The following is a 23,289-nucleotide window of genomic DNA, read 5'->3' as shown; positions in this document are numbered from 1 at the left end:
AGAATTTTTTTCTCTAAAGACCCTTCACTTCTTGTTCAATTAATGATATTTTTTGCTTATACAAATTGTGTCCCACTCTTTCTTTATTGTTTGTGAAGCGTGAGAAAAAAGATATGCAACAAACTTCATAATTTCCAATCTCCTCTTTTCCTTTTATACTTGCAGTTCCTCTTGCATTAATCTTGATCTGTTTGAAGACTGTAACAGACTTCACAGAAGATGTTATATTTCCTGTAGAAATAATGCAGCATACTAAAATAAATGACATTTTAGTTTTGTCATTTTTAAGAAAACTTTTCTGGTAGCTAGAGTTGGGTTGTATATTATAGTCTTAAGTCTGGAGAACTGCAGTAGCTGAATAGAGTTCCTTCATTATCAATGCCGAGCGACTAAAAAGAAGAGGAAATCGTTGTTAAGTAAAGTGTTGTAAAAGAAAGCTAGACTTTTTTTTTTTTTTAATCAATACATTATATATATTGTGCTTTAGATAAAAAACCAAGAGCTTTCTTTAATTTTTAGAGGACGATAGAAAGTTATGTGGATAAACGTGTTGGAAGTACTTATGGACCTCCTGGAGGCAGGAAAATGACTGTTTTTATTGATGATATCAATATGCCAGTTGTCAATGAATGGGGAGATCAGGTATGTTTTTAAAAAGTACAGTCTATTCTAAACTGATATTTTTTTTCATATATAAGGAGATCAGGGGACTTATGAAATTTTTAATTAAATTTAAGTCATTGGTAATGCTATTTAATAATTTAATCTGAATTTGGACTAAGTCTCTGTGGGTGTTAATGGTAACATTACAAGAAGAAATCAAATTGTCCCATGATATGTTGTGGCTTGAATTTCTGATCTGTGTGTTACATAAACTTACAGATAACAAATGAAATTGTTCGTCAAATGATGGAAATGAAAGGAATGTACAACTTAGATAAACCTGGAGACTTCACCACTATTGTAGATGTACAAATAATAGCAGCAATGATACATCCAGGAGGAGGCCGTAATGATATTCCACAGCGTTTAAAAAGACAATTTTGTATATTCAATTGTACATTGCCATCCAATGCATCCATTGACAAAATCTTCGGTACTTCTTTCTCTTTGTTCTGCTTCTTGGTTTTTTTTTTTTTTTTAATAATTTCTTTAAAATGTGTAAAAGTACATTGTCTATTTTCATCTCATGCAAATACAAACTACTTCCATTGAAACAACTGAAGATGTATTATAACAAAATACTGCCATGGAACAGAAATTAATCCCCCTTAACGCTTACCTTTCTGATTTTAGACGCAAAAAATAGTTGCTAAGGAAATAATTGATTTTCTGAAAGATTATGAGCACTGCTCATAATCTTAGTATGTAATACATATGCATTGTCTGAACAGACTTCTGTTCCTAAAATTCTTTTGACAGTACATTTGACTCCAATTGTTTCTACACCAGTTCAGAAAAGCCATGGATAAGAGAGACAATGTTATTTCATCCATAATTTAAAAGCAAATTAATTTAAATTTGTTTTTTAATGTTGCTTACAAATTAAATTATTACATCGTGCACCCCGAGATTAATTATGTATTTCATTTCATCTTTTCAGGTGTTATTGGATGTGGGTATTTTCATTCATGTAGAAACTTTAGTTCTGAAGTATCTGATATGGTGAAAAAATTGGTCCCAACAGGTAGAATATTGTGGCAGTGGACAAAGGTATGAATTACAGAGAAAGCTTTATCGTCATCAGTATGCTTATCTAGTCTACAGGAAGGTGCCCCTGCCCATAGCAAGGGGGGAGCTAAATGATCTTTAAGGTCCCTTCCAGATCAAACCAGTCTATGATTTTATTTATCTCATCTGAGCTCATACCCCTTAAGAATAACTGTTGGAGAAAGAATCTGGAAAATACCAGATTTAAGTATATATGACAAATGAATGATTGTATCATTTCATTCATTCTTACAGTTTTATTCATGTTATCCAAAGCTTTGATCACTATAACTTGGCAACAGAGTGTGAAATTCTTTATTCTTTATCATTTTTAATTTCTAAAGCCCAAAGCAACATATGAGATAATCACACATTATAAGTGCTAGATCCTGCTTCCAAATAGATCAGATATTTTTAGGTGACTTCTTAGAAACAGTTTGCCCAGAGTAGTACATGAGAGAATTAGTGTTTTTGTTATTTTAGTAAGTACATAATTATTTATAAATGTATAATTTATGGTATTCTCATTTCATTCTAAATATTACTGATTTTGAATATTAACAATACTTTTCTTTAGACAAAGATGCTGCCTACGCCATCTAAATTCCACTACATCTTCAACCTTCGAGACCTTTCTAGAATTTGGCAAGGGATGTTAACTATAAAGGCAGAAGAATGCACGAACACAACGATCCTTCTAGCACTTTTTAAACATGAATGTACTAGAGTAATTGCTGACAGGTATCATAACTGTATCATTTTATATTTAGTAGGTTTCATTTTCATTTTCCTTTCACTTCATTTTATGTTCATACCCCTATGATTATTTAACAAGATAAATGTAATTAGGCAAATATGAAAAATGTTCTCTTATTTTGCACAGTCTCTGCTGTATGGTGTAATCCCAACAGATGTCATGTTCTCTGCTAATAGGTTATCATCCAGTCTCTTTTTGAAAAAAAATAAAAGAGGATTGTACAGTATCTAATTTGACACTGTGGCCCACAGACAATAATATGAAATTGCTTTGATCTTTTCATTGGAAAAAGTAATCATCACAAGCCTATGATTGAAAAATAGTCATTCTCATCAAAAACTCCTTTAAATGATACATGACACAGATAGTTATCAGCACAATGTGTTAAAGATTCAGTAATATTTTTTTCTACAATGTCTCAATTTTCTGTGAAATTTCAGAGGTAAGGTAGCTGCATGTAAAAAGCAACATATATCCACAACTACTGTTGATTTTAAGTAACCTAATTATTTTACTTTCTGATGGCCTGAGGAACAGCCTTCACATTTTTTACAAAATGCAGGCTTTCTAATTAAAATATTGAAGTTAAACATTTACTTTTCAAAATACCTATCAATGATTTTATTACATTGAATTTACTTTATAAAATGAAAGCCAGACACAGAAGAGCATGTTATGCTGACCTTGCTTTAAATTAAACCTGGAGACCATGAAATGGCGATATTTAACAATTACCTGCCATGACTTTTTTCAGTGAATTTTTTCTGTGTGAAGACAGTTGTAGAAGTCTATAATAGAGTTTATTTTAAAATGTTCTCTGCTAATAGGTTATCATCCAGTCTCTTTTTGAAAAAAAATAAAAGAGGATTGTACAGTATCTAATTTGACACTGTGGCCCACAGACAATAATATGAAATTGCAAAGTATGTGCAGTCTGATGCAAATGATTCAGTGCTGTAGCAGGCAAATAACATAACGATGGCACAGTCAGTCTTAATAACTGTTACTCCAGTAACCTTCCAAAGAAAGAGCGATGATACAAACCAATTGTCTTAAGAAAACGGAGACAGAACTTCTTATAAGAGAGACGAGGTAAAATCATTATCATTATACTTTGGTAGATGGACTTCAACGTGTACTCAATTTGAAGCAGAAATAAAACAAGGAAGATAAGTAAAGCTTTGAAATCACACATGCTTGAAATTGGTATAAGAAAAAACTGTCCTTACCTTTCTAGGTAAATGCTAGGAACAGTTTCAGGCAGAACACAGATCACAGTCAACCACTTTTAATTACCATCCTTTCCCATATCCTCTAGAATCCCACTTCTTTCATGGAAACTCTGAATCATTTTGCAGATGCTTTCTTATTTTTTGAAGGAGGATGCATTCACAGACTGAAGTTATTGCTCTATATGATGAGCTCAGATATCCCAGAGGAGCTCTAATTTGGAAACCCTGCTTGCTTTCTCTCCTTATATACAAATACTGAGTTCAGAAAATGCATATGAGAAATCTAAAAAGGAATCTTATCCATCATTTTTCAAGTTATATTCTTGAAATGAAATAAAAAATATAAATGAGTTTTCAGCTGACTTTCACTATTCTTTGTTTCCTTGCGGTTTCACTGACAGCACGGTAATAACATAAATTGTACTATTCCACTGCTGGTCAAAAGAATGTAAGGGAATCTTAGCCATGGTTATTTTGGAACAATTCAAACCTTTTCATCTGAGAAATTAAGTGGTTTGTCTTTACATAGTTCTTGGTAAAATGCAGAGATTTGTTTTCCTCTGTTCTAATGACTGAATGTTGTACCTGTGGAACATGAAAGTGCTTAATTTCTGTGAATACTGCCTTATCATTTTGGTAGCTATTGCCTACTACGTATTTTCCAGTGAAATGTTACAAAGTTTTGGTGTTGTTTGTTTGTTTTTTAGTATTATCCACTTTTCTTCTTACTCAAGTTTTTTTTTTAATTAGGCTTATCTATTACTTTTAGATTTATTACCCCTGAGGATATAGCCTGGTTTGATAAAACTATTACAAAAGCAATAGAAGAATATGTGGGTACAGGTGTATCAGTTCCTCAAACAGAGCCATATTTTGTTGATTTTCTGCGGGATGTACCTGAACCAACGGGTGATGAACCAGAAGATTTTGTGTTTGAAGCACCAAAAGTTTATGAGGAGGTATTTCATTTTACACCAAAATATTCAGCACTGTAGTTTTCCTTTAAAGTATGTTATGTTGCCAAATTCGTATCATACAGAAAGTTTTGCTGAATATCTGCAGCACTTTTGTCTATACCTACCATATAAAGGTAGCTTTTTCATTCCTACATTCCTTGCCCCTATTTTTTTTCTTACAGCGTGTGACGAATTCTGCTTACACACAGGCACATGCACTGAAGTGATTTAAAAGGATAATTTCATTATGTGTGACTAAAATATGAACTCATGTTAGAGCATGAAAATGCCAGCAGGGTTTTAAATTCTGAAGAAATGTGCTAATGTTGTTTGCTAATGTTATTACTGATTTTTTTTTTTTTTAACTTATTTTTAATCTTTCAGGTTCCAAGCTTTGAGTTTCTTTGTGAAAAATTGCAAATGTACCAAAGACAATACAATGATTACATTAGAGGATCGTTTCTTGACTTGGTGTTTTTTAAGGATGCAATGACACATATTATTAAGGTTTGGGATTTTTTACTTTTTAACTAGCTTAACTACATATGTAGTTAATATACAGTGCTCTTTAATCTTTAAGGATTCAGAAGGCACTTCAAGGGGATATGTACCTGACGTGATGAAAACAATGTGAGGTAGAGTCTGATTGGATGAGAAACAAGATAAGAGGCGTAAATATGAGCTGCAGTAGAAAGTTGTAGGGTAGAAGAAAGTCTCAGATGGCAAAAAAAAAAAATTGAACCCCTATTCAGAAAGCAAGACATAAGGGAAGAACTCATTTGAAGTAAAAATTAAAGTTAGCTTTAAAAAAAAAAGCTTAGCATGTGCTTTGTTGGAAGCATGGTGCCTCTGGTTTAAGAAGTTGTGTTGTTTCAGAAATGTGTGAACTTGGTGATATGTTTGCCAAAGTAAATGTGGAAAAAACTTTGAAACCAAAACAGAAAAAGAGAAGTTTTATTCTTCTCTCGTTAATCTCCAGAGAATTAAATAACTTCTTTATCTTTGAAATTTGGGTAGAAATAAACATTTTATTTTTAGATTCTTTCAATGTAGTGGTAGGTAAATTTCAGAAGATGTTGTAAGTCTTTGAATTTCCATTTCCTGGGATATGCATGTGTGCAGTAGAAAGGCACTGTTGCAATTCTTGTGGCAATAGATGTTTGTTACACTCATAATGATGTTGAAATAGAAGTCTTAAATGTGGATGCACTCCGAGGGAACTGCATACAAAACTAAAAATTCTTTTAAGGAACAGATCAATAGAATTCAAAAGCTGTATGTAATCCGCAAAGCAAACTATATTAAGAGTGATAGTTCGCTGCCATATAACAAATCCAAGAAAGATGTGATGTATACAGACAAGTTCTCAGAAGAAAAAAGAAACTTGCAGAAAAAAAACAACCAAACAAACAAAAAAACCACAGTAGAATAGTAAGTTTTGTATCTGAGAAAATTGTTACAGAAATAACTTAAGAAAAAGATAGAAAGTAGATAAAATAGATGGTCACGATCAAATTATTTTCTTCAGCAAAAATATCAAGTATTTCAAACTCTTAAAATTAATGTAGCTTTCATTCCTGTAAATAGTTTTCTTAATTTGTATTTTTAAGTACACTACATTCAACATAGCTTAAAGAGACTACATTTATGTATTTAAATCCTATGTGTACCTCTAATTATAACCATCCTATAGAGTTATGTGCGAATTCTTTTATTTCAGTTCCACAAAATTCCTGAAGAATATGAAATTGTTCTTCTGAGAGGAAAAATTTTCATCAAAACTCACAGTCCTCTTAATAATCTTTACATTGTATTCTACTAAATGAATTGTTTTGTATAACAGATTTTTAGTTTTTCAAATTCATGTTTTGGGTTTTTTCTGTGTACTATTCTTTTTTCCTATATAGATTTCCCGGATAATTCGAACCCCGTATGGCAATGCTTTACTTGTTGGAGTTGGCGGTTCTGGAAAACAAAGTCTTTCAAGGTTGGCTTCCTATATTGCTGGCTATAAAATATTTCAAATTACTTTAACCAGGTAAGAAATGCAAGAAATATATAGATGCAATTTATGCTATTTGTTCTCTTTACATAGTCATAACTGTATGTTTTTAACAGCTTATTGTTTTCATTTTGTGACCAACCAAAAATGGAAATTAAAAAATATACATGTGTGTATATATATGGTTTATGTGCAATATTGAACAAAGTTTTGAGTTCAAAAAGCTGTACCATGTGTACCTATTCCCAAGCAAAAATATACATATTTATATACAAAAGGTGTTTGTGCTATCATTTATAAAACACTGTAATCTGAAAAATAGCAGTATTCTCTCTTTTGAACTAACAGATCATGTTTCTTATTCTTTATAGATCATATAATGTAAGCAATCTGTCAGATGATTTAAAATTGCTGTATAGAACAGCTGGAGCAGAGGGACAAGGCATCACTTTTATTTTCACTGATAATGAAATAAAAGAGGAGGCATTTTTGGAATACATTAATAATCTTCTGTCTTCAGGAGAGGTAAGGAGATTCATTGTGACAACGTAGGTTGCTCCAGAAGTAGTGCCTGTATTTATTTCCATGGAAACTACAACAGATACAAAGACTACAACGATTTTGATAGAGCATATTCTCAGCTACAAAACACTATTTTTCAACACAGTCACCACCATTAATTGTACATTTTTGCTAGCAGAGGTGACCCCCTGTCACTGTCACCACAGGTGAAACACACCATTCATAGCTTCACTGTGCTCACATCCACTGCTTGGTCTCCATAAGTGTTCAGCAAGTGTCAGTGAATGCCGGTGGATGCAATTTTTTCTGCATGGAGAAATTCACCAACACATCATTGCTTCAAAAGCACTTCTATGTCAGATGCCATTCTGTCAGACTGCCCCTCTGCTGCCATCTGTCACACAGCAATGATGTGTAATGGAATATTGTTGAGTAGGTTCAACCTTTACTGCTGTACCACCACCACCACCTGCCACTGATACCATGAACCAACATGATAAAATAGGAGACATTACTTGCGGACCTACTCATACACATACACACGTACACATACATGTTCTATGAGTTCTTCCTTTTTTCCCCCCAAATCTCTTCCCCGTCCCACTGGGAAGGCAGGGAGTGAGCAAACAGCTGTTTGTTGCTGAGCTGTCTGCTGGATTAAACCGTAGCACTTTTTGAGTTAGAATTTCTCGTTCTTAATGGAGTTGAATGAAATCTAAATCACAGATTTGTTTTTTACTATGTCTAAACTGTGAGTATGCACAGAGAAGAGAAAAAAAACTAAATCAGTACTGTTTCTTTTATTATCACTTTTAATTTTATATGAAGATTTCTAATTTATTTGCTCGTGATGAGTTGGATGAAATTACCCAAGGATTAATATCACTGATGAAAAAAGAGATGCCTCGGTGTCCTCCTACCTTTGATAACCTGTATGAGTATTTTTTAACTCGGGCAAAGAAGAACTTGCACGTTGTCCTCTGCTTTTCTCCTGTAAGTATTTTCTTTATATCTGTCTTCTTTATTTCCATTAGCAAAATATCCTGGAAGTCATGACAGGATGATTCAAGGTTTATATTTTTAGGGAGATTTAAAGACACATAAGATTAGTGAAGTCTGGATTATAATTGCTGATACATTAGAAATAATAGTGCAGTTGTCAGAACTTAAAAGCAAATACGTGAAAATTCAGTCATTTTTTACACGTTAAATTGATTTTCATTTTTCCCTCCTGACATATTCTTTTCTTTTACAGATCAGTGTATGCAACTTTATGAAATTTTTTCTTGTTACTCATTTTCATGGAAATGAAAATACGTTAATTGAAATTTTGAAATATTGAGACATTCATACTTGTCATCTTTTTCAAATTTCGTAAAATACTGAGTGTTGCAAATGTAACAAAATATCTAAAAGAAAAAACGATGTGGAAAATTAGCATGAAAAAATGTAGTCTATTTAGTTGTTGATATGCATCAAGCATTTTGATTAACCTAATTTAGATATTGTATCATAAACTGACAGTGTTTTTCTGTGTAGGTTGGTGAGAAGTTCCGTGCACGTTCTTTGAAATTTCCTGGTCTCATCTCAGGGTGCACCATGGATTGGTTCAGTCGATGGCCCAAGGAGGCTCTTGTAGCTGTAGCCAGTTATTTTCTTTCAGAATTTAATATGGTCTGTTCTGCATCAGTGAAAACACAAGTAGTAGAAACCATGGGTCTCTTTCATGATATAGTTTCGGAAAGCTGTGAGAATTATTTCCAAAGGTAATGTTTTAAACAAATGTGAAAATCAATCTCAAATGTATTGCTTCTGATATTGTTTTGTAACTCATTGTATTGTAAGATTCAGTAACTGTATTTTAAGGCCAATATTAAAATGAATCTTCTAAAACAATGTATGAAAAGGCCATGTAAAGTACTATTATGTTGCAAATTCATTATCTTCATTCCTGCTATTAATCAGTCTTTAATGTTTATGTGGATAAAAACAATTTAATAATTTAATTGGAAATAGGACTTTATATTGCGAAGAAGAGCAGCATTGAATGCTTGTTTGATATAACATTCCATTTCACTGCAAGTAATCAAATTGCTGTATATATCAAAAATATATATGAAGTTAATGCTGCCAATATACCTTATTTTAGGTATCGAAGAAGAGCTCATGTAACACCTAAATCTTATCTCTCCTTCATCAATGGCTACAAAGATGTTTATGCTGAAAAGTTAGCAAGTATTAATGAACAAGCTGAACGTATGCAAATTGGTAAGATAAATGAAGGTGTATTTCCATGTTTTTCTCAAATGATCTGTATTTTTAATATTAAGCATCTTCATCAATGATCACTTAGAATCATTTCTGCTAATCACAGTCCTGAACTAGTAGCTGGTGAGAACCACTTCTGAGCCCTTCACGTATCACAGAACAAAATAACTCACTTAAAAGAATGCCTCAAAGAACTAGTCAATTTAATCATACATCACAGCATTATATTGAACTTTAGTACTTCTGTTTTACCATTTTTAATAGAAAATAGGACATGGTCTAAGAGAGCACCTGATTTCCTCTAGTAGAGAGGCTGTTGTTAATTTATTTCTGGACTTCATAGAATCATTTAACTTGGAAAGGACCCTCAAAGATCATCTAGTCCAGATCTCAACTTGTCTATGAAATCCTTTCTATACAGTCTAATTGCTTCGTGGTTGATTTATTTAAGATTTCTGCTGTGCAATGAGCAGCTCTTATGTGTGGTCATTTTCTAAATACAGATCTGAAATACAGGAAAGTGTGACTTACATGTTCTTGTAATTTGAATATTTGTTTGAAGTGATCGAATTTTCCACTTACAATAGTACTTACTGGGTTCATAATACAGTTTCAGTTTTCTGTATGCCTTTAGACATATTTTTCTAGTTCTACAATGGAACAGTTTAGACAACTTGATAGAAAAAGGTACTCTATTTTAATTTATCAGAACAGAGAAAGCATATACATAGTAAGATTTTTCTAACAAACAAACACAGCTTTTGACGAGAATGAAGAATAGAGTGAGCATGTGTGGGTATTTTATTCACTGACTGCTGAATCAGAGTGGTCCATAGACAAGTAAGTGATCCACGACGTTTTGACATAATGCACATTTCCCTGCACAGTTCAGTTTTAGAAATCATAGGAAGCATTATAATGAACCCCGCTAATGGCATTTAAATCTGGGTGCCCTGATGATTTGAGTTGGTTGTTGTTTGTTTTTTGTTAATTTGTGTGTATATGTATACATATGTGAAAATTCCTTGTGTAGTCTTCAAAACAAAAGGATCTTGTTCAGATGACCATCCTTGTCTTCTGTGCAGCATCTCCTATTATCGATGCCCAGAAAGTCATATCTATCAGTTTATGGGCACCACTCATAACAGTTAGAAAAAAATCTGAATGTTTTCGTTTGTGTGTAAAAGGTTTATTACAAAATCACAGAAACACTTTGTCATCCACAACTCCAACATGTTCCAGTTTACTGCATCCTACAGAATGATCTCAAAAACTTTATTGGTTGTTTATCTACTATCTCACATGTCCATATCCTTAGTCTCACATCGCTTAATACTAAGAGATTTAGAGGACGTCTTTATTCTGTATGTTATGGTGTTTAGGACAATTGAAAATACTTGTAAGGCAGCAAAATTGTGACAAAATTACATGATCAGTTCTGCTTTCCTGAAAATGCCCTGGTTTGATCACAGCAAATGTGTGCTGTCAATACAAGTAACACATTTTGAAAGATATAAGAAATCTCTTCTGCTTCATCACCTTGGGTGGGCAGTCTTTTAACACAAATAAGGAAAAACAAAGATAGCTGATCATGGAATCCATGAAACCTCTTCTCACTTCTTTCTTGAAGCTAGAAGGCAATTATGAATCTGCATACTTATGTCATTTCCCAATAAAATGTTAGAAATGCATCTAACTGCATCATGTGTTTTTTTGACACAATATATCTTCAGTGTACCACTTTTAAATACTGTATACAGCTGCAACAAACCAAACATAAAATTTTTGATTTTTTTTTTGAAGACTTAACAATATTTGCAATCATTTTGTACATTTTGAAATTGTATCTATGAAAAATGAATACAAGGCACAGTCATGTTAGTATGATCACTTACATCCATTTTTTTATCCTTTACACACAAATCTAAAAGAGAGCAAAAAGGCATTTGGGATCCAGAGTTAGACTGCATTATGTAATTAGGAAAACCAAGAGTTCTCATTTTTCTTATTTTTCTCTTTTACTTACAGGTCTGTCTAAGCTGATGGAAGCCAGTGAATCTGTTGCTAAACTCTCCAAGGAACTGGCTGTTAAGGAAAAGGAGCTTGCTGTAGCATCTGTCAAGGCAGATGAAGTAAGTACTCAAGTGTTAAATAGCAAAACGCAGCGGACAACCTCACGTTATATACTGGAGTAAAAGCATGTGTCTAAAAAGATTTCACCTCTGTGTCCACATCATGTTGATAAAGCACATACTTCTGAAAGTGAGGCACTTTAAGACTGCAGCGGAAGTTGGGATTATACTGACTGGGTAGAAGATCATGAACACATTCAAATACTGAGTGCCTTTTTTGTTTTCCTCCCATTTTCCCCTCCTATAAGCATCAGATATTGTTTTCTTTGTTTGTTTCACAGGCTTTTGTTTGTGTGTTTGAAGTTTATTAACTTATAAAATTGTTATTAAATTGTAATTAAATGATAGAATTGTTATAAGAGCACTTATTGGTGGATAAGAAGTTAACAGATGGTAAGAGCACTTTAGTATTTCGGAATTGCTTTTAAAAATTCATCCATCTTCAGTTTAGTTTCATATTTATTTTCATATTAGCAAAATATTTATGCGTTCATGAGATTGGTGGTCTAATGTAAATTGAATATTACTATAGACATTCTGTTTTCTGAAAGATTCCATAATACTCTGTCAGTGCATGTATAGTATGCACTTGGGAGCAAACTGTTGGCCAGCAATGGCTAAAGGACTATTTGTCCTCAAGGCCTTTACTCATGTAAGAGAAAATAATGACAGAATTGAATGAATTGACACAGCTTAGATTTCAAGAGTATGATAGATATCTGGGAAGGCTCACTTTTTTTTAATATTTGTATTTGATCTGCATTTTGAAAGAACTGTCTTAGAATAATTCTTTACATAACCTCTGGATTGTCAGCTATTTCAGTAGGATACTGCTTATGAGGCTGAAGATGTAGAAGATTTGCAGACCAACAATAAAAGAACAGAAAAATGTAATATTATTTATATTCTCTAACCTTCTTTCCACTTAATAGTGAGCCCCCTAGGATTCAGAATTGGATAGACAAAGTCATTTGTTTTTATCTATCATTTCTTCTCATAGGTATTTAAGAACACAGTTTGTTTTTGTAAATGCTTTCAGAGTGCTGATCTTGACCCTACTGTTTACCCTGATAAAAATCTATTCTGACATCAACTGTGTGTTGTGCATAAAATAGAACTGAATGCGTGTGCACTGAGGAAACAAATGCACATGTGGATACCTTAATTACACAAGTTCACAGTTAGTTATATTGGACTAAAGTAAAAGAGAGGAGGCTTACTGTTCATCAAGCTGGTTTGCCATCCTCTACTAGTTAAATGAGCTGCATTATTTTTGTCTTTATCTGCAGAATTATGGTGAAAAAATGCAAGAATTGTTTGCATTGCAATTCATGCAATTGTTTGCATGAAAAAGTAGTTTCAAAGAAGATGAAAATCCATCGTAGGATAAAACACTGTAGCTTTAAAAGACATTGAAGAGCCTTCTATCTATCATTGAAGGAATTTGACTATCCAACTCCAATTCCAATGCTGGGAAACTTCTCCATTATTTCTCTGTGGGGATTCTGTAAATGATAGATTTGATTCTATACATAGGTAGGGTCAGCTTCATATATACATCTGTAACAGGCCCTTATCTGTTTTCTCCCGTGTCAGATTCCTTCCTTACTTGTTGCAGCATTTTGATGTCTACTTTTTATGTGTTTACTATCAATCCCAGGTACTAGCAGAAGTCAAAGTAAGTGCTGAAGCTGCATCTAAAGTAAAAAACGAAGTCCAAGCTGTGAAGGATAAAGCACAAAAAATTGTGGATGAAATAGATTTAGAAAAAATGAAAGCAGAAAGTAAACTGGAGGCAGCAAAACCAGCCTTAGAAGAAGCAGAAGCTGCACTGAATGTGAATTTTTTTTTTTTTTTTTTTTTTTTGGCTTTTATGTTGTTGGTTTGTTGGTTTTGACTGCTGACACTAACTTACCACTATTATCATGGTGGTCATGTCTCTGATAAGTATTTATGGAACTCACAATATGCTTCTAAAAACACTGAGAATATTTTGTAGTATTTGCTATTATTTGGTCATTAGGAAGATGCAGAGACATAAATCTTTCCAGAAGTTACAGTTTTGTTTTGTGTTTTCATACCTTGCTCCTCTTTAAGAGGAGTGAAAGGCTGTTATAGTTCACCAAAAAAACATTATGTCTAAGGGACTTGGGAGTCTTGAATTATTGTGAATTCTGTACTGAGTCTGTAACTACGTTTTCCAGATAGACGGTGATATGCTTATATTTTTCAGACATAAATTACTTTGTTAGTTTTGAAGTTTGGAGTCATTTAGAATTATCACATAAATCATTATTAAGCTAAGCGTAGTATCAGTGATGCTACTAGGTAATGAATTTTTAAAAATCTCATACCTATAATAACTTAGAAAGCAACAGAACACCCAATTCATCTCAGAATAAATTGGTGTCACTTAACCCTTAAAAATCCTAAATACTGTCCAAGTATATTTCCAAGTAAACTGCTTTTAATTAAATCCTCTGCAATCTTACAGTATACTCTTCTACAGTCACTTCAATTGTCAAATTAAGTTAATGCTGCCATTATATCTATTTAAATTTAAGTTTTGAGTGCCTTCTTTAGGATTGAGAAAATGCTTGTGTCTGATATTTATTATTAGTGTCATGAAACTAGGAAGTTTAATAAAGTAAACCAGTGAGTTGTTTTGGGTGTGTGTGTGTGTTCTCTATACAGCTTGCCTCAGAGTAATGTCAAACAAACATTAAAATCAAGATATTGAATAGGAAAATAGAATGATGGTAACGAGACAGCAGTGTGTTAATAATTAATTAATTAATTTTTCAATAGACAATCAAACCAGTGGATATCGCTACTGTTAGAAAACTGGCAAAACCTCCTCATCTAATTATGAGGATCATGGACTGCTGTCTGATACTATTCCAAAAGCAATTAGATCCTGTTACCATGGATCCAGAAAAGCCTTGCTGCAAACCATCGTGGGGAGAATCATTAAAAGTAAGTTGAGTTTTTTAAAAAATGCTAGAAAAAGCTAGAAATGTTAGAAAAGTTAGAAATAGCAACTTGAATAACAGGGAATTTATAATGCTGTTTGCTCAAACTTGGACAGAAGTTTGTGAAAATATAAACGTGGTTTTGAGATTCATCTAGTATGCAAAGGCTACTACAGGTTGTAGGTGAATCACTCAGATAATTTTGCTGGTCCAGTTCCATGTGACGTACCTGAAAAATAATTCTTGATGGCAGATTTATTTCCTTCCAACATTCACTTAAAATGTGATTGTCTTTTGTTCTATGTATGTTGCCATACATAAAGCATGAGAATTCTTAAACATCACTTGTTCTCTTTGCTGGTTTACATTTAGACTTTTTTTTTCTTCTGTTTTTTTTCCTAGGCTACAAGGCTGTTTGAAAAACTATACAATTAAGAGATAATAGGTTTTTCTCTATACTGTATTTCAGTATTCCTTGCCCAAGTCCTTGGGAAAGTCTGGAATTCTCTCAGAATGCTCTTTTTTTTTCCATGTCTTCTGCAATTCTTTACATTTTAAATTTTTTTAAACATACTCACCAATGAACAGCCTTTTAGACATAGAATATGTAGTAAAGAGTAAAGAGCTGACAAATATCCCGTGTTGCTTTTTTATTTTTTTTACTGTAGCTTATGAGCGGCCCGTTCTTGCAGAGTTTACAGCAATTTCCTAAGGATACAATCAATGAAGAGACAGTAGAGTTACTCCAGCCTTACTTTAACATGGAGGACTATACACTGGAGAGTGGTAAAAAAGTGTGTGGCAATGTGGCAGGTCTTCTCTCTTGGACACAAGCCATGGCAGTATTTTATGGTGTTAACAGGGATGTCTTACCTCTTAAGGTAATTCATCACCTCTTTATTTTGCTTTCTGTGTAAATTAACTTCATTTACTTTAATGGTAGTAGGATTTAATATACATGTATATACACAGATATGTATGTATGTATAAATACATTCAGACTTAATTACCTGTAGAATGTGGAGGCTAAGGATGACAAGTACAGAAAGAAACAGCTGATATCTTGCCTAAATGTTGGCATTTTAAAGAGATTTGGGGCTTACATGAGTAAAGGAGTTAAGTTCCAGTAGTGGAAACCAAACAGTAAAATATTTTAGGAGCCATTTTTACTTTAGTATGCATTTTCTTTCACATGTTCATAAACATTGAAACAGAAACTTTTTATCAGAAGTAAGGACCTTGAGTTAAACACAAGAGTAGCATCTAAATTATATGTATGACACAGGAATTAGCATTTGTATAAATATCAATATAAAATTATTTCAGTATATTATTGACTGCTGATTTCCAGTTAAGCGGGCTGAAAATAATCAAAGAACATTCAAATTTCATACCATTTTTTTGATATTCCTTCTCTTTGCAGGCTAACTTGGCAAAACAGGAAGGCCGTCTGAAAGTAGCTAATGCAGAATTAGCAAATGCTCAAGAGCAATTGGATGAAAAGCAAGCTGAACTGGACAAAGTACAGGCAAAGTTTGATGCAGCAATGAAGGAGAAAATGGTGAGATACAAGTATTTCTGTTATGAAATTACTTACTGGAAAACTTACACAAAAAGGAATTGATACAGACATCCATTTAGAGCCTACTACCTTGAATGGATGGTGGATGAGGTTCATGTATTAAAAAAAAAGAGAGAGAGAAATTTAAATTTGCGCTCTCTCGTATTTCCTTCTTCCTGTGAATAGGAAGAACATATTAGACAAGAGTGGCACATGCAGCTCTCCAGAATGGCTTCTAAATATTTGACTTAACCGTAATAAGAGGATGAGTGTGTGTATATATACATATATATATACACACAATAACTACTTCAGATTATTCCATTTTATTATTAAATGAAATAGGATATTCTTTCATTTTTAGGACTTAATGAATGATGCAGAAACATGCAGAAGAAAGATGCAAGCAGCCTCTACGCTTATACAAGGACTGAGCGGAGAGAAAACTAGGTGGACAGAGAAAAGAAAAGAATTTAAATCTCAGATTAACAGGTATCAGTTTATCAGAGAAAAAAAAAAAAAGCAACAAATTACCTGTGAAAAATGTAGAGTTAGCAATTTAAGAACTGTATTAGTTATGCTTCATTTTCCTCCTAAAAAATCTTTATATGATTACACAATCAAGTGAACTGTCCTGAAATTTGAATTTTCCTCATATAATTAATTGTGAGTAGCTAAGTGCTTGTATTTTTAAACTTAGAACAATGCCTCATGTTTTTGAATGCATTTCAGAAGAGGTTATGTGCTTGTATTACAGCTGCCTCTGCCCTGATGCTGTTTCCTGTGCCACTATTACTGGGAAAGTAATATAGGCAGAAAGTAGGGATGATCTAAGGCTGACTCTGAGAAGGAATAAGGAAGAAAAAGGAATTTCCCAATTTGATATTAAGTTATGGCATATTTGAATGAAAGAGGGAGTTACAGAAACCAAACATTATCTCTTCTCCTATACTCCATGCGTTGAAAAACATGGAGCACAGTAGGCCTTGTTTTAAGAAACTAAGAAACTTGGAGTCCATACCGTGTACCACTCCAAATGACACAATGTTGAGCCACCCATGAGCCAAAGGTACATGAGCTGTCTAGAAAACAGGAAACCTGTCAGATTGGCTGCTAAAGGTAAACGGCTTGAAAGTTTGGATTAGTTTTCCGTGAAATGTTTCTGTGAATTTCTGTGAATGAGAAAATTGGACATTTTTTTTATGAGGGTTTGTTCATACCAAGAGAATTAAGTATTATTTTTTTATAAATAATATATTGCAGGCATATTTTTAAGAAATAAATTAATTTCTTACTTCATTTATTAAAAAAAAAAAAAAAAAAAGGAATAGTTCTGGCCTCATTTTCTTTGCACGGATAAATATAATATTTTGGCACAGTTCTGCTCTTAAGTTTTGTAATGAAGATTTTATCAGAACACAAACAAACCATTTGTTGTTCTCAAAGACCATCAATTCTTTCCTTAAATAAGCATGTGGAACAGAAATCTTCATATTAGTATGTTTCAGAAGCTGTTTATGTAAATAAAAAGAAAATGAAATTGTGCATCACTTTTTTTTTTCTTTCTTTTTCCTAGACTTGTGGGAGATGTACTGCTTTGCACAGGTTTCCTTTCATACTGCGGACCTTTTAATCAAAATTTCAGGAATCTTTTACTTAAGGATTTATGGGAAGCAGAGATGAGAGCCCATAAAATCCCCTTTTCTGAAAGCTTGAACTTGATTTCTATGCTGGTAGATCCACCAACTGTAAGTTCTCGGTGATCAGTAGACTTATTTTAACCTCAGTGAGCATGTTCTTTTGGTGCTAGCCATCATTATGCTTAGCTGGAACAGGATGATAGTTCCCTGATATTGCCATGCAGTATAGTTTTGTTGTTTTCCAACAATTTTTTGTGGCAATTTCCACTGCAGATGTAAGTAATGAGGAGTGTTTAGATACAAGCAGATAAGCAAGTTATATATTATGCAATTAGAGAGTTGCCAGTAAGACAATGCACTTTCAAGTATATTGGTTTGAGAATCTGTCACCAGATTTACAAAATTCATATCTACTAAAACAGTGTTGCTTGTTGCTAGTTTTCAGTTCTCTCAGTGTTTTCTGAGTCTAGTTAGAAAAATAAATTTTATATTAAAGTGAATGTTTAACAAAGAACGTATGAAATATTTTCACTGAAATCAAACAGTAAACGATGTCTCTTCAGCATTTGTCTTCAGCAAATACTAAACCCCAAAATCTCTTTGTCTAGTTTCCCTTAATTGATCCCAACACTTAATTTGGCTGCCAGGTTGACTTATCATTTTTCTAGACTTTCAAGACGTATTTTTTATCATTGAATATATATGATATATGATTTTTTATCATTTATCTTATCTGAAGGATAATAGTTTAAGTGAGATTTTATTCCAAACCACTTTTTTTTTTTTTTTTTTTTTTTTTTTTAAATATTCTGTAGATTAGTGAGTGGAATCTTCAAGGACTGCCTGGAGATGACCTCTCAATTCAGAATGGTATAATTGTCACTAAGGCAACTAGATATCCCCTTCTGATAGACCCACAAACTCAAGGGAAAACGTGGATTAAAAAGAAAGAAGAGGATAATGAATTACAGGTGAGCAATGTTTTGAAAATGTAATGCTCTTTCTTTAAACATTACTGACTACACCTGGGCTTCCCTGATTTGTGTGTCCAGTAATGAAGGATCACTTTGCTCAACCCACCAGTTAGACTCTTCCTAATGCAGATCAGAATGCTGTTGGCCTTTGCTGCAAAAGGAGATTACTTGTTCGTGCCCATCTCATCCATCAGGACTTCTGGGTCTTTTTATACAAAGCCATTGCCCTATTTCATAGCCATAGTGAAAATCCTGAGATTAATGAGAGCTTTCTGAAAACTAAATTCTAGAAAGCAATACAGAATTAGTATCTTTTAAATTAGTTTTTTCTTTTTATTTATGATATCATATGTTATAAGTCAATTTTTGTGCTACTTCAAACATCTGAGTTCATAATATTTTACTAGTGAATAACAGTTGCTCAACACTAAAAAGATAAAATCATTAAATATTTTCTAAGGACATCAAATAGAAAATAAAAGGTTAAGTATCTCTGATTTCAAAAATACATGTAACATTTTAACCTCCGAGTTATCTGTGCCAATTGTTCTTCTGCTTTGATAGTGGAGTTTTGAAGATTCTATTAGATCCAATCTTTCACTTCACATTTTTATGGTACTTTGATTTGTGCACACAAAAGTATTTCTTTTTGCATAATTTGCTGCAAAGCCAGCATTTGTTACTGCCTTTAAAATTCAAGCAACAAAAGCAGTTAAAACAGTTTTTCTAATGAGATCTACGTTTTTTCATGTACATCTTTGAATAATTGCTTTTGTCCTTATATCAGTTTATAATTTACTTTTTAAGGTAACAACATTGAATCACAAATATTTCCGTACACATCTAGAAGACAGTCTTTCACTGGGACGATCACTTGTGATTGAAGATATAGGTGAAGAGTTGGATCCAGTACTTGATAATATACTGGAAAAGAATTTCATTAAATCTGGAACTTCTTTTAAGGTTAGTAATTGAATAAAAGAGGCGGAATGAGTTAGTTCTGTGATGAATTATATGTTGTCTGTTTATTGCAAATCTCTGTTGAATCAGGTAAACTTTGTATTCAGGAGGGTAATGTTGAAGAATCAAACTAAACTAATAAAACAGACAGAGCCTCAGCTGAGTAATGAACTAATGAATCTAGAATTTAACTACTGCAGTTAATTCTGAAGTTTCCAAGCTAGAACCAGTTAGGTTTATCCCATTGAATGCTTACAATACTTTCTATTCAGTTTCAAGCAATTTCATTTTATACCTTGTAATAGAGTTATAGGTTTGAGAAGCTGTCTCAGATCTGAGTGTGGAGTGTTGGTGGTAGCGAAAACAGAGTGTTTTATCAGGAAAAGAAATATTTTCTAAAGAAACAAGCCCCAAATCTGAAGTTCATTAATAGCATTAAATATACTCCCAAACTTGAAAAAAACATGCAGATTTCTGACCTTCATTCAGATAAATAAATCACTGTCAAATTCTAAAAGCATTCTCCTTTTACATATTCTGAAATAAAATGACTGTATGTACTATATATATATTGTGCTATATATTTTTTTTTCCAAACTATCTTCTTTAACTGTATGAGATATGACAGATTGTAGAAAAAAAATTGCAGATGATGATTGATAAAATTATTCATTTTATCTATATGACTCTGACTTATTTCACAGGTGAAAGTTGGTGATAAGGAAGTTGAAGTAATGAGTTCCTTTAGACTATACATTACTACAAAGCTAGCCAATCCTGCTTTCACACCTGAAATTAATGCAAAAACATCAATTATTGATTTTACTGTTACAATGAAAGGACTTGAGAATCAGTTACTGAGAAGAGTAATTCTTACTGAGAAACAGGTAACCTGAAGGTGCACATAAACCATAGTGCTGCTTAATTTTTGTTTATTAATCTGTGTTAATATATAGGAAAAAGAAGTGTTTAAGTGAAAATAAATGAAAAAAATTAAAAAATTGTCAAGATTCAATATAGAATTTTCTAAATGCAAAAAAAAAAAAAAAGGAAAAAAGCACAGGTCATTTTCTTCAAGTGGTTGTCAGTACGACCTAAAATAAAAGTTGCAGTAACGTATTCCATACAATAGAAAATCTAAAATGCACATTCCATGAACTTGAAAAATCAGTACTTGGATTTCAAGTGTGGGTCACCTCTACAGCCCATCAAGTGTCATGCCTTTTTCTTGTTTGTTTAATAATAGGAACTCGAGGCAGAACGAATTAAACTCATGGAAGATGTAACTTTTAATAAAAGAAAGATGAAAGAACTGGAAGACAATCTTCTATACAAACTGAGTGCAACCAGAGGTTCTGTATCAAACTGTAAAATAAGTAGGAATTTTATATGGCTAATTAAGCAGCTGAACATTAGAACTTTACCATACAGAAACCAATTTGTCCATCCAAAATGTAATGAATGAACATAAAATGACAGAGATTTGAAGTACGTGAAACTTGGTATGATAGCATGCCAATATATATCTGTTCCAGATACCAAGTGTGTTTAAGCACCTAAACAGTTAAGTTTTACAAAACAAACCAATTTCTTCAGATGAAGTACAGAATCTGATCACAGCAAAACCTTAAGCCATTGAAAATGCCAAGTTAAATGGGCTAGATAAAATGTTACTGATGCAAAATCTTTTGCATCACATTAGGAGCCTGCACATGATCATTTTGTTTTATCATCAGTAGAAAAGAAAGTTGGTAACTTCAAGTAAATGGAAATGCTTTTGAATGCTACTATGTGACTGTCGCTTTCAAGATTCTAAGACTTTTTGAGTGAACAACCAACAAATTTTAAAAATAATTAAGTAATAGTACATGAATACTGTATTTTATGTGCCATAGAGAATTGATATCTCTGGTGCAATGGTCTCTGTACAGATACACTGAAATTGATACAAATTGAATGCATTTGTTTAGTGCCCTGAGTATAAAATATTTTTTAAGATTGCCTATCCTGTTTTGTCTGTGTTTTTAAATGTTTTCTGCAATTCAGAAAAGCATTTCTGTTTGGTGTGAATAATTCATTTTGATTTTGACAATTATGAAATTTTTTAGAAAGTGATAAAACTGTCCTAAATATCTGATATTTCACTTTTTAGGCTCACTAGTAGATGATGAATCCCTAATTGGAGTTCTGCAAACAACTAAACAAACAGCTGCCGAAGTAAATAAAAAGTTGTCCGTAGCAGCAGAAACTGAAGTGAAGATTAACTCTGCTCAGGAGGATTATCGACCTGCTGCTACACGTGGGAGCATTCTTTATTTTCTTATTACAGAAATGAGCATGGTCAATAATATGTATCAGACTTCACTGGCTCAGTTCTTGAAGTTATTTGATCAATCCATGGCCAGGTGGGAAAACACAGATCTTTCTACCATTCCGTGTGTGTCTTTGCCATGTGTTTGTTGTTATTAAAATGCTTTTCTTGTTCTTTTGTTTTCATGATTCAGATCTGAGAAGTCTCCTGTATCCCATAAAAGAATCTCAAATATTATTGAGTACCTTACCTATGAAATATACACATATTCTGTTAGAGGCTTATATGAAAACCACAAGTTCCTTTTTACCCTTCTCCTGACGTTGAAAATCGATCTTGAGAGAGAATATGTGAAAAACACAGAGTTCCATGCATTCATCAGAGGTGAGTATAAAAAATTATGTGTTATGTAGAAGTAATTTCAATCCTTAAAACTCTTACAGCATTTCAAATTATGGTTTTTTGTTGTTATTGCATGTTTTCTGCCAATAGTTTTGTGGGATCAGGCACTGTCTCCATGAATTTATGACTGCTGAAAAACTTGATCACAATTGCTTGTGCAAGGGTCCATAAAAAAAACCTGCTCAAATCTTATAATGTTCAAATGAATGTTGCAAATGTCTAGTGTCAAAGTAGTGGAAAAAAAAAAAAATATATATATATATATATATATATATATATATATATATATATATATATATATATATATATATATATAAAATTATATAAATAATATATAATATATAATTATATATATAATTATTTAATTATATAATTATAATTATATAATTTAAATATATAAAATTATATAAAATATAAAATATAAAATATATAATATATAATATATATAATATATATATATATTTACACACACACACACACACACACACATATATATATACATATTCAGTATCTGCCCTTACTGAATAAAATGGATAGGAAAAAGGATTGCATTCATATTCTGGTTTGCTTTCCAATTTGTCATAGTGACTTTATCTTCTGACAGTAGTATCCAGTGGCTGCTTTACCACTGATGTCAGGCAGGGGATGCTTAGAACTGCTTTCACACTGACCTGTCAGCTTTCGTAAAGCTTTACATAAGGAACCATATTTTGTGGCTTCTCAGCTCATGGATTCTTGTTTGGCTGGAGGAAGATATACCTTGGCACCTGATACAGAAATTGGATGCTTACCTCTTTTTTATTTATTAGAATCTGTAACAAAATATGGGTATAATTTAACAGTTTTTTTTTAATCTGGAATAAAGAAAGCCTTTCCTGCCTATGTTTGCC

The 23,289-nt window shown here is 32.6% G+C and overlaps 1 protein-coding gene across 1 annotated transcript in view; it reads left to right on the top strand.

Moving 5' to 3' along the window:
* The window catches only part of DNAH8 (dynein axonemal heavy chain 8), a gene marked incomplete at its 3' end in the record, with an annotated part of 107,211 nt that overhangs the window by 61,127 nt on the left and 22,795 nt on the right, over positions 1 to 23,289 (top strand). Inside the window, exons 50-73 of the mRNA XM_079550301.1 lie at positions 520 to 642; positions 883 to 1,096; positions 1,604 to 1,713; positions 2,288 to 2,451; positions 4,469 to 4,658; positions 5,040 to 5,162; positions 6,563 to 6,693; positions 7,029 to 7,182; positions 8,008 to 8,172; positions 8,719 to 8,945; positions 9,329 to 9,447; positions 11,476 to 11,579; positions 13,240 to 13,416; positions 14,388 to 14,555; positions 15,220 to 15,432; positions 15,975 to 16,112; positions 16,477 to 16,604; positions 17,689 to 17,860; positions 18,568 to 18,723; positions 19,534 to 19,689; positions 20,391 to 20,573; positions 20,933 to 21,038; positions 21,839 to 22,091; positions 22,191 to 22,381. Of these exons, the coding sequence (XP_079406427.1) occupies positions 520 to 642; positions 883 to 1,096; positions 1,604 to 1,713; positions 2,288 to 2,451; positions 4,469 to 4,658; positions 5,040 to 5,162; positions 6,563 to 6,693; positions 7,029 to 7,182; positions 8,008 to 8,172; positions 8,719 to 8,945; positions 9,329 to 9,447; positions 11,476 to 11,579; positions 13,240 to 13,416; positions 14,388 to 14,555; positions 15,220 to 15,432; positions 15,975 to 16,112; positions 16,477 to 16,604; positions 17,689 to 17,860; positions 18,568 to 18,723; positions 19,534 to 19,689; positions 20,391 to 20,573; positions 20,933 to 21,038; positions 21,839 to 22,091; positions 22,191 to 22,381 (3,865 nt within the window). The remainder of the gene's footprint in view (positions 1 to 519; positions 643 to 882; positions 1,097 to 1,603; positions 1,714 to 2,287; positions 2,452 to 4,468; positions 4,659 to 5,039; positions 5,163 to 6,562; positions 6,694 to 7,028; positions 7,183 to 8,007; positions 8,173 to 8,718; positions 8,946 to 9,328; positions 9,448 to 11,475; positions 11,580 to 13,239; positions 13,417 to 14,387; positions 14,556 to 15,219; positions 15,433 to 15,974; positions 16,113 to 16,476; positions 16,605 to 17,688; positions 17,861 to 18,567; positions 18,724 to 19,533; positions 19,690 to 20,390; positions 20,574 to 20,932; positions 21,039 to 21,838; positions 22,092 to 22,190; positions 22,382 to 23,289) is intronic.

The sequence above is a fragment of the Tetrao urogallus genome (assembly GCF_951394365.1).
Source record: "Tetrao urogallus genome assembly, chromosome: 2".
In the NCBI taxonomy this organism is placed as follows: domain Eukaryota; kingdom Metazoa; phylum Chordata; class Aves; order Galliformes; family Phasianidae; genus Tetrao; species Tetrao urogallus.
Note: the sequence above shows the minus strand (reverse complement) of the source record. Positions and strands in the feature narration are given on the sequence as shown.